The 12,938-nt window shown below is 35.3% G+C and overlaps 1 protein-coding gene across 3 annotated transcripts in view; it reads right to left on the reverse strand.

Annotated features, from left to right (window-relative positions):
- Positions 1 to 12,938, reverse strand: part of Col21a1 (collagen type XXI alpha 1 chain) — a 243,648-nt gene that overhangs the window by 92,925 nt on the left and 137,785 nt on the right. For all 3 annotated transcript variants that reach the window (XM_023704842.1, XM_023704841.1, XM_023704843.1), the window contains one exon: positions 12,828 to 12,881. In XM_023704842.1, the coding sequence (XP_023560610.1) occupies positions 12,828 to 12,881 (54 nt within the window). The remainder of the gene's footprint in view (positions 1 to 12,827; positions 12,882 to 12,938) is intronic.

Consider the following 12,938-nt stretch of genomic DNA (forward strand, 5'->3'; position numbering starts at 1 on the left):
ATATAAAATAAGTAAAAAAAAATAATGCTCAATATTATTCAACCCCATTTCTGCATCTAATTTCCAAGATGATTTATACCACAACACAGTTATTTCAAAATAGCAAATTCAACTAAAAGCAAACACGTGAAACTTGCATCACATATTCATTTGTTTTCATGCTGCAACCTTCAGCTCCTGCCCACAAGCTCACAAGGGAAAGGGTGGGGAGTAACGTGACTACGGGCAGAGCGACGCCACAGCCGGTGGACAGTGTGGCTTCCCAGTGGTGGAAATATCATGGAGGAAGGTCTCTACTTCTCTATTAAAGAAACTCCTCATTCTGATGTCAATCTTACTAACAATTGGTCTTTGACTTGTGAAGGAATGTCTAGTGTTTAAGCGTGTACTAAGGAGGGAAGCCCGGGAACCTGGCCAGCAGAAGATCCACAGCTACCAGTAAGTTGGGGTTTTAATGATTTTTGTTTACGATCCTGGCTGTGCTATTTTTGAACACTGATGTTGAGATACTGGTATAATTTAGGAAAAATAAGGTCAATATTTACATAAATGTACTTAACATCTAATACAAACAACATAGTTACCATTTTTACCATCATTTTATATATTTGGGCAAGATTATTTTGGTATAAAACCATTTCTAATAATTTGGTGAAAGGAATTTTCACTAAATGATGGCTACACATTCTTGAGCAAATTATTTAATTTCTCTATTGCTTGGTTTTCTCATCTGAAAAAGGCTTTTTTTCACTTACAACCAAAAATGATTCATGATCTTAATGACAAAATACATATAAAGTGCTGAGAAAAAAGCAGACATAGTAAGGATTCAATAAATTATATTTTAGTTGCAATCTACATTTTTCTATATTTATTATCCAGATTAAACTCTATATTTTATCATCTGAACAACTTTCTAAAATTCTGACCCCTTGACCTCATTATCCTATACAAATTCCAAAGCTGAGTAAACCAAACTCTAAGTTGACTCAGACCTTTGCTTGTGCTCTAAGGATAGAAAGATACTATATTATAAACACACAGATTCAACTGGACCTTTTGCAGCTTTTATAATTCCTTCATCTTCTCACTACCATATTTTCCACATGTGTGAGAAGATTACGGTACATACAAACTTCTGTGGAATCTAAGACCTGTTGTGGGGTCTTAACACAGGTCGGGCTGGGTGCATGAGCATCAGTGAGCCCAGAAACACCAAAGTGTCTGGAGCAGCAGTGAGGAGCCAGAGGTTGGCCCCTGGAGAGCCCTGCCAACAGACGACCAGTTCCAGCCCAGACGAAGAGGCTGAGATCAGCTCCACACCCAGCACAGCTTGCATGGAGAACTTGGCTGGAAGACAGCACATTTCCAGGAGCTGTCATGGACTCTTACAGAACCGTGAACACCAGAGGTATTCTGCTACTTTCATTCTCCCTTGTTTGTGTCATTGGCCATTCCTTTCCTGCATGGTTGGAAATAGTCTTATTTTGCCTTCTATTTTGTGGTTATTTTTGTTATCAGACTTTTTCCTGTCCTTGCTTTGTCAGGTCTACTTTTCTTTCATTTCTTCCTTTTCTGTTCTTTTCCTTCATTTTTCACTGTTTACCTTTTTCATTTTCTATTGATCTTCTTTTTCTCTTTCTTCAACTACTTTTTGAATTAAATCTGCAAATGAGTAAACATTGTCTCTTGCCTTTTTGCTTATTCCATAACATTCTATTTCATTCTTCCTTTCCTGTGTCCTCCCCAAAACTCAGGCAATAAAAAAAAAAAAAAAAAAAAAACACCTCAGGCAATAATCCTTTGACATCCAACCTTGATTCTACTCAAGTATGACCTTATTCATCACTTTATCCTGGCCCCTACTGATCTTAACCTCCCCAGGCAACCCTATAAAAGGGCAAAAAATCACTCGACTAAAGAGAAAATCATTGCATACAAGAAAATGTTATATGCTTGATTTTTTGATGTAATTGTAGAGTTTGCTCCCATGGTTATAGTAGGTTACCCCAGTTTGTCAGTAGTTAAGCTGCACTTAAAACTATTGCTATCATTAACTGCACTGATTTACTCAGGGTGTTATACATGTTATAATCAGTTTTTTTCTCCCCTGCAGAATAATGCTGTGATTATAATGGGTCACAAATACCACCACAGCCCAGAACCGAAAGATTGGGTGCTGAGCCAAATAGTAACTTTGCACCCTTTATAAATTGGGAAGTTAGGTTCTTGGGATAGCTTTAAAGAATCACCTACATGTAGAAGACAGCCCTGAAGAGCAGGCATTTCCTAGGGAAGCCTCACTACTATTTATAGAGCTATCATAAGAAATGGGCAAGCATCATCATAGAAAACAAAACAAAATAAAATAAAATAGAAAATGACAAGTCATAGAAGCAAAATGTCATTACAGGCCTCCAGCCCACTCAGAACAAGCCTGGAGCACAGTAAGATAGACAAAATTGCAAACCCTGAAACTTTATGAAATAGTAACAACAGAAGTTTAAAAAGGGGCTGGGGAGATGGCTCAGTAGAATAAGCGCTTCCCTGGCAAGCACAAGGGCCTGAGTTCAATCCCTGGTTCCACCAAAAAAAAAAAAAAAAAGAAGAAGAAGTTAAAAAAAAAGAAAACATAAATAAAAGGCTATAGAGAAAATAATCTCTCAGGTAAAAAAGAAACGATGCTTAAAATCAAAGATAGTAGGCAAGAGATAGAAAAAAAAGAATAAATGAGCTTAGAAAAAAATGACAGACACAAAAAATGCAAAACATAGGAAGGAAATGAAATCCATGAAACAAATGTAAACAAATATCCAAGAGATTAAAATGTTCTTTGAAAGTATATGCAACAGATTAAGGATATAATTTCATATCTTGAAGATAGAATTGCAGTTAGTGATTACAAAAAGAAAGATATCTTAAAATTTGAGTGAGAAAAAATCAATCCAACAGATATAAAAGCAACAATATCTACAAGTAAACAAGAAAGCAGATAAAACATACTGGAATTTATACGACACAATGAATGCAGTCCTAAGAGGGAAATTTATACTGATAGATTCTCACATCAGGAAAATTTTATGAGCACCAATAACTTAATGTTGCACCACAGACCTCTAGAACAAGAGCAAGTCAAGCTCAAAGTCAATGAACCCAGGAAATTGTAAAGATCAGAGAAGAAACTGATGCAATGGTGAATAAACAATACAAAAATAAATAAATCGAAGAGGTGGTTCTTAAAGAATATACATATTTGACATGGATTAGCCAATTTTATCAAAAAGGAAAGAAAAGACTCAAATTCATGCATTAAGGACTGACAAGAGTGAAATCACTACAGACCCTGCAAATATTCAGAAGATTATTAATACCTACTTTGAAAATATTTACTCTCAAAGAATGGAAAATACAGAAGAAATGGACAGAGTCTTCAATATATATGAATCATTAAAGCTGAATCAAGAACACAGAAAAATTTTGAATAACCCAATATCAGTTAATGAGATTGAAAATGTAATTAAAAACTTACTACCAGGATCTGGGCATATAGCTTGGCAGCACAAATTCCTGCCTGGCAAGTCTGAGACCCTAAGTTTGATTTCTGGTACCAAAACAAGAACTTACCAACAAAGAAAATCCCAGGTCCTGATGGAGTCACTGCTGAATTCTACAAGAAATTTAAAGAAGGTTTAATGCCAATATTCCTCAAACTTTTTAATGAAATTAAAGGATAAACTACTCCCTAACTCTTTCCTGGAGGCAAGTATTACCTTGATACCAAAACCAAAGAAAGACCCAGCCAAAAAAGAAAAGAACTAGAGTCAAATCTGATGAACACAGATGCAAAAATATGCAATAAGATAACTAGAAAACAGAATGTCACAAATGAAGGCAATTACACACCATGACCAAGTAGAATTCATCCCAGGAAAATAGAGATGGTTCAATTATACAAATCAATAAATGCACTACACTATATCAATGGAGCCAAAGACAAAAATCACATGATCATCTCAATGATTGCAGGAAAAGCTTATGACAGAATTCAGCATGCACTCATGATAAAAATTCTATAGAAATGTTGAATAGAAGGTCATTAACTCAACCTGATAAAGCAATCCATGGCAAACCAACATCTAACATCATACTAATGGACAAAAACTGTAAGCTTTCACTCTAAAATCAGGTACAAGACAAAGATAGTCACTATCACCACTCCTATTCCATATAGTTCTGGAAAAGTTTGCCAGAGCACTTAGACAAGAGAGAGAAATAAAATGAATAAGGATAGAAAAGGATAAAGTAGATGACTTGATAATCAACAAAAAGCCCCAAAGCTTCATGAAAAGATCTCTACATTTAATAACCCAATTTAGTAGTATAATTGGGCACAAAGCCAACTTTCAAAATCCAATAGCATTCCTGTACACAAACAACCACCTCACTGAGAGAGAAATCAGGGAAACAACCTTTCCCATAGCATCCAAAAATGAAATACTTAGGAATAAACCTAAAAAAGGAAATAAAAGATCTATACATTGAAAATTACAGTACACTGAAAAAGGAGATCAAAGAGGATATTTTACTCATGGATAGGAAGAACACATATAGTTAAAATGGTCATACTCTCAAAATTATTGTACAGATTTAATGCAATATCAATCAAAAAATCACTAGCATATCTCATAAGTCTAGAGAAAACACTCCTAAAATTCATTTGAGAACAGAAGAGATCTAGAATAGCTTCTAAACAACAAAGGCAGGGTTGAGATCATCACAATCTCTGACATGAAATCATACTACAAACCTACTGTGATAAAATCAGCATGGTAATTGCAAAGAAATGGACCTGTGGACCAGTAGCACAGATTAGAACATGCAGACACAGCTACAAGAAGACCCAGCCACCTTATCAACAACTGGGATTTCATCTTACTAAACTTTTTTCACACATCAAAAGAAATCACCAACAGAGTGAAAAGAAAACCCATGAATTGGGAGAAAATTTTAGCCAACAGTCTTTCAGACAAAGTACTTATATATCTAAAACATGCACAGAATTGAACAATCAGACACTCCAAATTTAAAGACTCAATCTAAAAATGGTCATATGACATGAGTACATATTTCTTGAATGAAGAAATATAGATAGCACATAAATACATGAAAACAAGTTCAACACCATCTGTCATTCAAGAAATGCAAATTAAAACAACACTAAGATTCCATCTCACCTAAGAAATAGTGGCTGTCATCAAGAAGTCCATGAATAAGAAATGCTGGAGGGGCTGTGGGAAAAAAGGAACCACTGCTAATGGGAGTGTAGACTGGTACTACCATTATCTCAAAAATCTAAGATTGGAGGTCCCATTCAACCCTGGTATTTTCCCAGAGGAAATAAAAACATACATGTGCACCACTGTTTATAGAAACACAATTTGTCATGTGTAAATCTTGGAAACAACGCAAATGCCCATCAACCAAGGAATAGATAAAAAGGGTATATTTTTATATACTGTACTACTCAGCTATAAATAAGGATAAATTTGAGACATTTATAGATAAATAGATGCAACTTGAGACCACATTCATAACTGAATCAGTCATGCATGTGTATACATCATATTGTCTCCCTTGTGCAAGAAAGATCCAAAATGCACAGTAGGTATTGGGAAATGGGAAGAAACTGTTCAAAGGGCAAGAGAAACTCGGATGGGGGAAAGGAGAAAAGAAACAAGGAAAAGGGAAAAGTTGATAGGAAAGGGGAAAGTAAAAGTAAATATATAAATAGCATATGTAATATACACTATTTAATAAATAGTAAGTATACATAAATTATATATTATAGTTAAGATAGCTGTACTACTAATTTCTATTAGTTCACTGAAAAGGCTTGTGCTTATATCATTTGATCAATTTTTCATGCCTATATCTTATAATCTGATCAATTACTTTAAAAACAATAAGCAATGTACTAATCATTATTATTCTCCTATCTTGTATTGAAACTTTGTATCATTGTTTGTATTGGATTTTTCTCTTTAAAATAAAAAAATGTATAATCAACAATTCCTTGTTGTCTTAGTTACTTTTTTCTCATTGCTAAGACAAAATACCCAACACCCAAAGTTAAAGAAGGAAAGGTCTATTAAAGTCATAGTTTTAGAGCTTTTGGTCCATATTTGGCTGGCTCCAAGGTAGCACGGCATGGCACAGGGGCAGCAGCTCATGGCGGCAGAAGGCAGCAAACGCAGCAAGAACAAAAGAGAAGGGCAAGCCTCTTTTTCTCTCAGATTGCACGCAAGCTACCCATCCTAGGGTGGTGCAATACTCACACCCCCAGTCCCAGCCCTGGACAGAGAACCCAGCACAGACTCTGGACTGTGTGCCCTCCAGAAAGCCGTGACTGCATGTGGCTTTGGTCAGACATCCAGACACAACCACATCACTTGTTTTCTCCATCCTTTCAATACAAAACAACTCCCACAGTCATAGAAAAGTTCAGGCCACACCAACATACACCCATCTATTCCTCTTTTGTCACCATGTGACAGGTGTCCCTCATCTAAGACAAGCTTATCCAACTCTGAGCAGTATTCTGATTTTCTGGACTTTCCAAGAAAATGCAATTCCTTATCTCAATCTAACTGCTCGCTGGACACTTCCCTTGGAAGTAGCAGAGTATCCACAAATAAACACCACATTGTTCTCATGCCTCCCTTTTCCTAACATACCAAATCCTTCAATAATTAACTTTAGTGATTAAGGAAACAGCAAGTTTGCTATCGATAGGGAAAAAAACTGCAGACTAGGAAGCCTAGTAGGCCACCTAAACTTTTAAACCCCCACTTATTTGTCCAGATTCAAATAAACATGAGATATTTCAAGCTGATGAATTGGCAGACAATACACAAACAAAAGTAAAAAAAAAAAAAAAACTCACAAAAAGTGAGAATCAAAATATTTGAAAAATTTCCTCACAAAAATAAAGAACACAATAAAAATGGGAAAAAATGCTTTTACCTGTGTCACCAAACATACAAGCATTTTCAGAAGTTAAAAATTTAAAAGTCAAAGACTCAGAATTAAAATTGAAAAAAGTAAGGTTTAAGGTAAAAATCAAAAACCAAATTAACTAGGAAAAGAAAATACAAAATCATCTCAGGTATGATGAACATGTTAATTGAATTATTCACAGAAAGCACTGGAGAACTGATTTAACTTAAGGCATTGAGAAGAAAACTAAACATAGTTTAAACTCTGTTTAAACAGAATTTAAACATTTTTGAACCAATTTTAAAAATGAAAATCAAGCAAAGTTGAAAACTTTAAACTGATAGAACTGTGTAGAAGTAAAAGAAGCCCTAAAGCCAACTGCTCAACAAGTTTGGGGGTAACTGGAATTTTTGATTCTGAGTCATACTTAGATTATTAGAGTTTAAGTATAAAGCTGTGTCACCTTTCTGAACTTCCACACAAAAGACCAAATAATTTACAAAAGAAAGCCAAGTTGGTTGGCATCAGCAACAAGCATGATCACAGTGGCCTGATACTTCTAAGAAATTGAAGGGAAACAGTTACAAATAGTAAGATAAGGAGGGTTTCACAGTTGGCCAAACTACTAATCAAATTTCAAGAGTTTGGAAAACATGTTACAGTAGTAGAACTTAGGAAGACTGTACTCACAAATCCTTGGGAGGAATATGCTAGCAAAGAAACTTCATTAAATTCAAGATAAAATGATTTTGTCTTAAGAATAGGGCTTGAAAAGAAGAGAATAAGCACTAAATAAAATGAACTGCAGATTTCAAATAAAGATTAGGAGGGAGCATCAACAGTCTATAGATGTTAGCTATGACAAAGTAGAAATAACGAGGGAAGGGGAAAGTAGAAAAAATTCATTGGTATCCACACCATAGGGTATCATTCAAATTTAGTGTGATGGAGTAGATGTTTAAACAAGGCAAAGGAAACTGAGCTAATTCATAAAGGTACACATACAATGCAATGAAGTTAGTATAGAGACCACTAAAACAAAAATATAGTCTTCCTAAATGCCAAAGATACTGATAACAAAAAGAAAAGGCAACCATTCATGTTGAGAAACAATGAATCTATTATAACAAAATTATAACAGAGATGAGGTCAAAGCTATTAATAAATAAAAGTATCAGTAGAATAAGCACTTTCCTGGCAAGTGCAGGGTGCTGAGTTCAATCCCCGGGGATTGTCCCCTGTACCAAAATTTAAAAAAAAAAAAAAATCTGTTTAGCCCGGGGAGATAGCTCAGTAGAATAAATAAAAATAGATTTAATTACTCTATTAAAATCTGAAGGCTAGGGAGATAGCTCAGCTGTCTAAGCACCTGCCTGGCAAGCTCAAGGATCTGGGTTTGATCCCCAGTACCAGCTACTAAACCAAGTGTGGTGACACACACCTGTAATCCCAGTCATGGGGAGGCTGATAAAGGAGAATCACTACAAGTCTGAGCTGCATGGCAAGACCCTGTACCAAATAAATAAAAGATTTTTAAAAACTCAAGTTGTTTTAAATAGCAAAGACAAACTCTATGCTTGATATAAGAAACACAAGTAAAACAGTTAAGAAGTTCAAGGTAATAATGGCAAAAACAGAGCAAACATATAAATATAATCAGAAAGAAGGTGTATAATTCTGTGATACAAACAAGATAAAAGTTAAAGCTATTGAAAGAGAAAAACAATGGTAATTAGAATCCTAAGCCACAATTCAAAATGAATACTAGTAATGAGTACACAACAAATAACACAGAAAGTACTCTCATGAAACAGGAGATACAAGGCCAAATGGACAAAAATGAACTCACACAGACAGTGCTCTCCAAAATAGGACAAGACATAAAAATTCAGAACATTACAGATCAGAAAAACCTTATAAAGATAGTTCTTAGGAATGCACATTGAGTCTTGCTCTCTAAAAATAAGGATTTACTTTCTCATGTGCATAGAAAAATCATTTCTGAAAGTTGAACATATAGTAAGTCAAAGAAAAAATTCAACAGAGTCCATAAAGAAGAAATTCTACAAATAACATTCTCTGACACAGTGCAATAGAACAAGAAATTGGCAACAGCCTGAAAATAAAAAAAAAATCAATTCTTTGTCCTTTTTCTTTTCTTAACTTCTTACAGATTTCATTTTTATTTCTTCTTCGAATTTTTCATATATATATATCCGGTAATATGAGTAACTAATTTGAAGACAACACTATGCATTACAACAAATATCATGAAATTCACATTATTTTATTTAGTGAAATTCTGAATCTTTTGGGGTTTTTTTGAACCTAGCAGATTTTAATGTTCATACATCAAACATATTTTTAGCATGTTTATTTTTCCCATTTTTGTCTATTTATTTCAAACTTCTGACAAAGACAAAAATGATTTAATGTCCTTAGAACAGCTGGAGAACTATTACTACAAATACTTTATGATATGTATTTCAACCCTAAACTGCTATTTAACTAGAACAAATTTAACTTCATTATTTCACTCCCATTCAGTCCAGATCTAAGGGGAGGGGGTGGCTCGATATTTATTGCTATGAACACGCAACATTTTTCTTTCCATGAAATTCCACCATAGAGTTCCAAATTGACATTCAAGGGAATGTGAAAACTTTATGTGTGCAAATATCAGAATATACTTGGCACCAGTGGCAAGCTTTTGTTTAGAAGTTTTGCATATTGATTCATATATCTTTCACTTTGTTGGACATAAGACATCAAAGTAAAAGTGCAAATAAGCTGTTAATTAAATTAGGCAAAAAATAACATTTTGGATGAACTTTTGTATGATTTGTAATTTTTCTGTCTTAATATTATTTTGTATTCTCTTTAAAAAGCAAAAAAAAAACCTTCAATCTAAAAGAAAAATAAAAACTCTTTTGACAATGCTTAGGAAAAAGTAGCAAAAACCAAAATCACAGTATTTCTACCATAAAATCTTGTTATTTTCAATATCCTCATTTCATTTTTTTAAAAGAGAATACAAAATGGTAAACAAAATTTAAAATGATACAGATTTTCACTAAATAAAATAAGAATTCCACAATGGTTACTGAAATTGCATAATGTTATCTTCAAATTAGTTGTTTAGATTACCAGATATAAACATACAAAATAGGTTTAAAAAGGGGGGAAGGGCCAGCCAAATAGCTCAGCGGATTAAAGTGCCTACTTAGGCAGAGGCAGGGGTCAGAGGCCTGCAGTGCCAGCCTCAACCCCAGGGCATGCTGAGACAGCCATTGAGACTGAGCATGGTTGTGTGCCTTTGTAATCCCAGCTCTTAGGAGGCTGAACACAGGCGGATCACTATGAGTCTGATCTATGTAGGGAGCTCCTATAGACCCTTATAAAAGTACAAAAAAAAAAAAAAAAGAAAGAAAGAAAGAAAATACAAAGGGAGAGTATTAGAGAAGAAGACAGTTCTCAGGGCTGGGACAAAGAGTGAACAGGCAGGATAATGGGGCATGGAAATAATCAAAGTATCTTGTATGCCAAATATTCCACTTATATACACAAATACACCAAAATAAAACTCATTATATATATGAATATATATGTATGTATATGAACATATATATGAATATAATTCAATGCGAGGTAATGGGCTTCAATAAACAGTGTTGTGATACCTGAACATACACATAAGGAAAAGATGAGCTTTGACTTTTTTCTCACACTGTACATAGGAGGAATTAATTTAAAATAAACTACAGACTTTAATACCCAAACTAAGATTATAAAAATTTAGAAAATATTTATAAAAGGCAATGTTCTTAATGTCAGACATCAAGAGTGAATTGACCTCAAAATGCTGGCCACAGTAATATATCTATCCTTTAAAACATTATCAGCTATGCAGAGGAATGAAATATTGAGATAGACCAAAACATGGTTGAATCTTGAAAATGATATGATAAATAAGAGAATCAGTCTCAAAAACTGTGTATTTATTTATTAGGTTTTTTAAAATGTATTTAGTACAGGGTCTGTAGGGTCTCACTACAGATTGAACTCGTGGTGAGCCTACTGTTTTCAGCCTCCCAAATGCTGGGATTACAGGCACACACAACCACACTCAGCCTCATTTGCTGGCTCAGCATGCCCTGGGGGCGGGGTCAGCACAGCATGCTGGGGATTGAACCTTGGTCACCAAACCTGCCTAAGCAGGGGTTTCAGTCCACTGAGCTATCTTATCTGGCCAGCCTTTAAAACTCTGTATTTCATGATACTTGTGGAACATGTCCAGACTGGGGAATCCCTAGGATCAGAAAGGACAGTCATTGTCTAGGGCTGAATACAGAAGACAGACACTTGAAGAGCAATGAGAAATGACTGAAAACATATACAGGATTTTCTCTGGGGTATGGGTAATGTCTTTAAATTAAACTGTGGTTGTGCATGCTTATAATTATAATAGAAAATATTATACTGTATATAATATGGGAGTGAATTCTACAGGAAGCTAAGGGTCAAAAATTTGCCAAATAATATATAGTTAGAAAAAGTAATTGGGGCTGGTGAGATGGCTCAGTGGTCTAAAGCACCTACTTGGAACAAGCTTGGCAAAGCACAGGGACCGCGGTTCAATCCCCCAGCACCACATGCCAGTCAGCCCCGCCCCCTTGTGGGATGAGCTGGCCACACACACACACACACACACACACAAATAAATAAATAAAATTAAAAAAAGAAAAAGTAATTAAATGAAAAAGGTCTAATTTGGTTCTATTCTTCAACTTCTACTTTCTTCAAAAACTGTAATCCCATTTCTTGGGGTATATGGGTTTACACTAACAAAATACAAAGAAAAAGTAAATCAATGCCTAGTTTGCATGTATGGAAGAATCTAATTAGGTACATAACTCATATAAATAGGGGCCATGATGGTTTTATTCTAACAAAAATCGATAAAGTCTAATGAAGAGGTAGAAAATGAAATCCAGTGGAACATAATAAACAAGAGGAAACCCAGCTCTCTAGGTCTAGTATTTTACATTTACATATACATTTGCAAAAAGTACCATCTGTAATCTTGAAGAGGAATCAGAGAATTTCAACTAAATGGACGATTTCCCAAAGGGGGGGAAAAAACCTGCCAACTATGAGAATGTGGAATGGATTTCTGGGCAAGTTTGAGCTTCAGAGTACAAAGTCCACTGCTGCACCGAGTGGCTCCTTCAGCTTGGATGAACTCCACAATGCAGTCCCGAGAGAGCCAAGTCAGCTACAGCAAGCCCAACAAAGGATCACTAGGACTTCCGGTGCACAGGAGGTGCACTGCCCTGGATGTAGAAAAGCCTTTTCTGCACCACTTCTACTTGATAGAGGCAAGTTAAAAATGCTTTGTAAGAATGTCATGGCAGCGCTTAACCACCACCCTCAGCTCTGCCGCTCTGCAGATCCCACACGCTCCAATTCCCTGATCCGCACCTCATAGTGGTTGAGAGGCAGAGATGTTGAAGGGCTAGGGTAGAAGTGTGGCCCTGAAGCATGAAACCTGAGAGTGGTGGCGCGAAGAGCTCCTGTCTGTAACTCACCAAGTAAGCCAGTCAGAAGGGTTATCGGTGGCTCTCAAGTTTCACTACGCCTTGGTCTTTTTCTCACACATAGGAGTTCATGAGCAACTCGAAGGAACATCAGTGTCATCCTTAGATTCAAAGCTTTCAGCCTTTCAATTTATTCTAACGCTATATGTAAAACATCCTAGTACTGATACATCCTTCTAATGTTCACTCACAAGGCAAAGAAACGATATTCAATTTGTTTTATTTTAGCAATACCTTGAAGCCAGGACTACCCGTTAATCCATCTTTTCCATGTCTTCCTGGTTCTCCCTGAAAAATAAAGTCATGTATTTTTAACTTATTTTTACACTGATTTTTCTTATTGAA

Source organism: Octodon degus, unplaced genomic scaffold (assembly GCF_000260255.1).
Source record: "Octodon degus isolate 3935 unplaced genomic scaffold, OctDeg1.0 scaffold00205, whole genome shotgun sequence".
Classification (NCBI taxonomy): Eukaryota; Metazoa; Chordata; class Mammalia; order Rodentia; family Octodontidae; genus Octodon; species Octodon degus.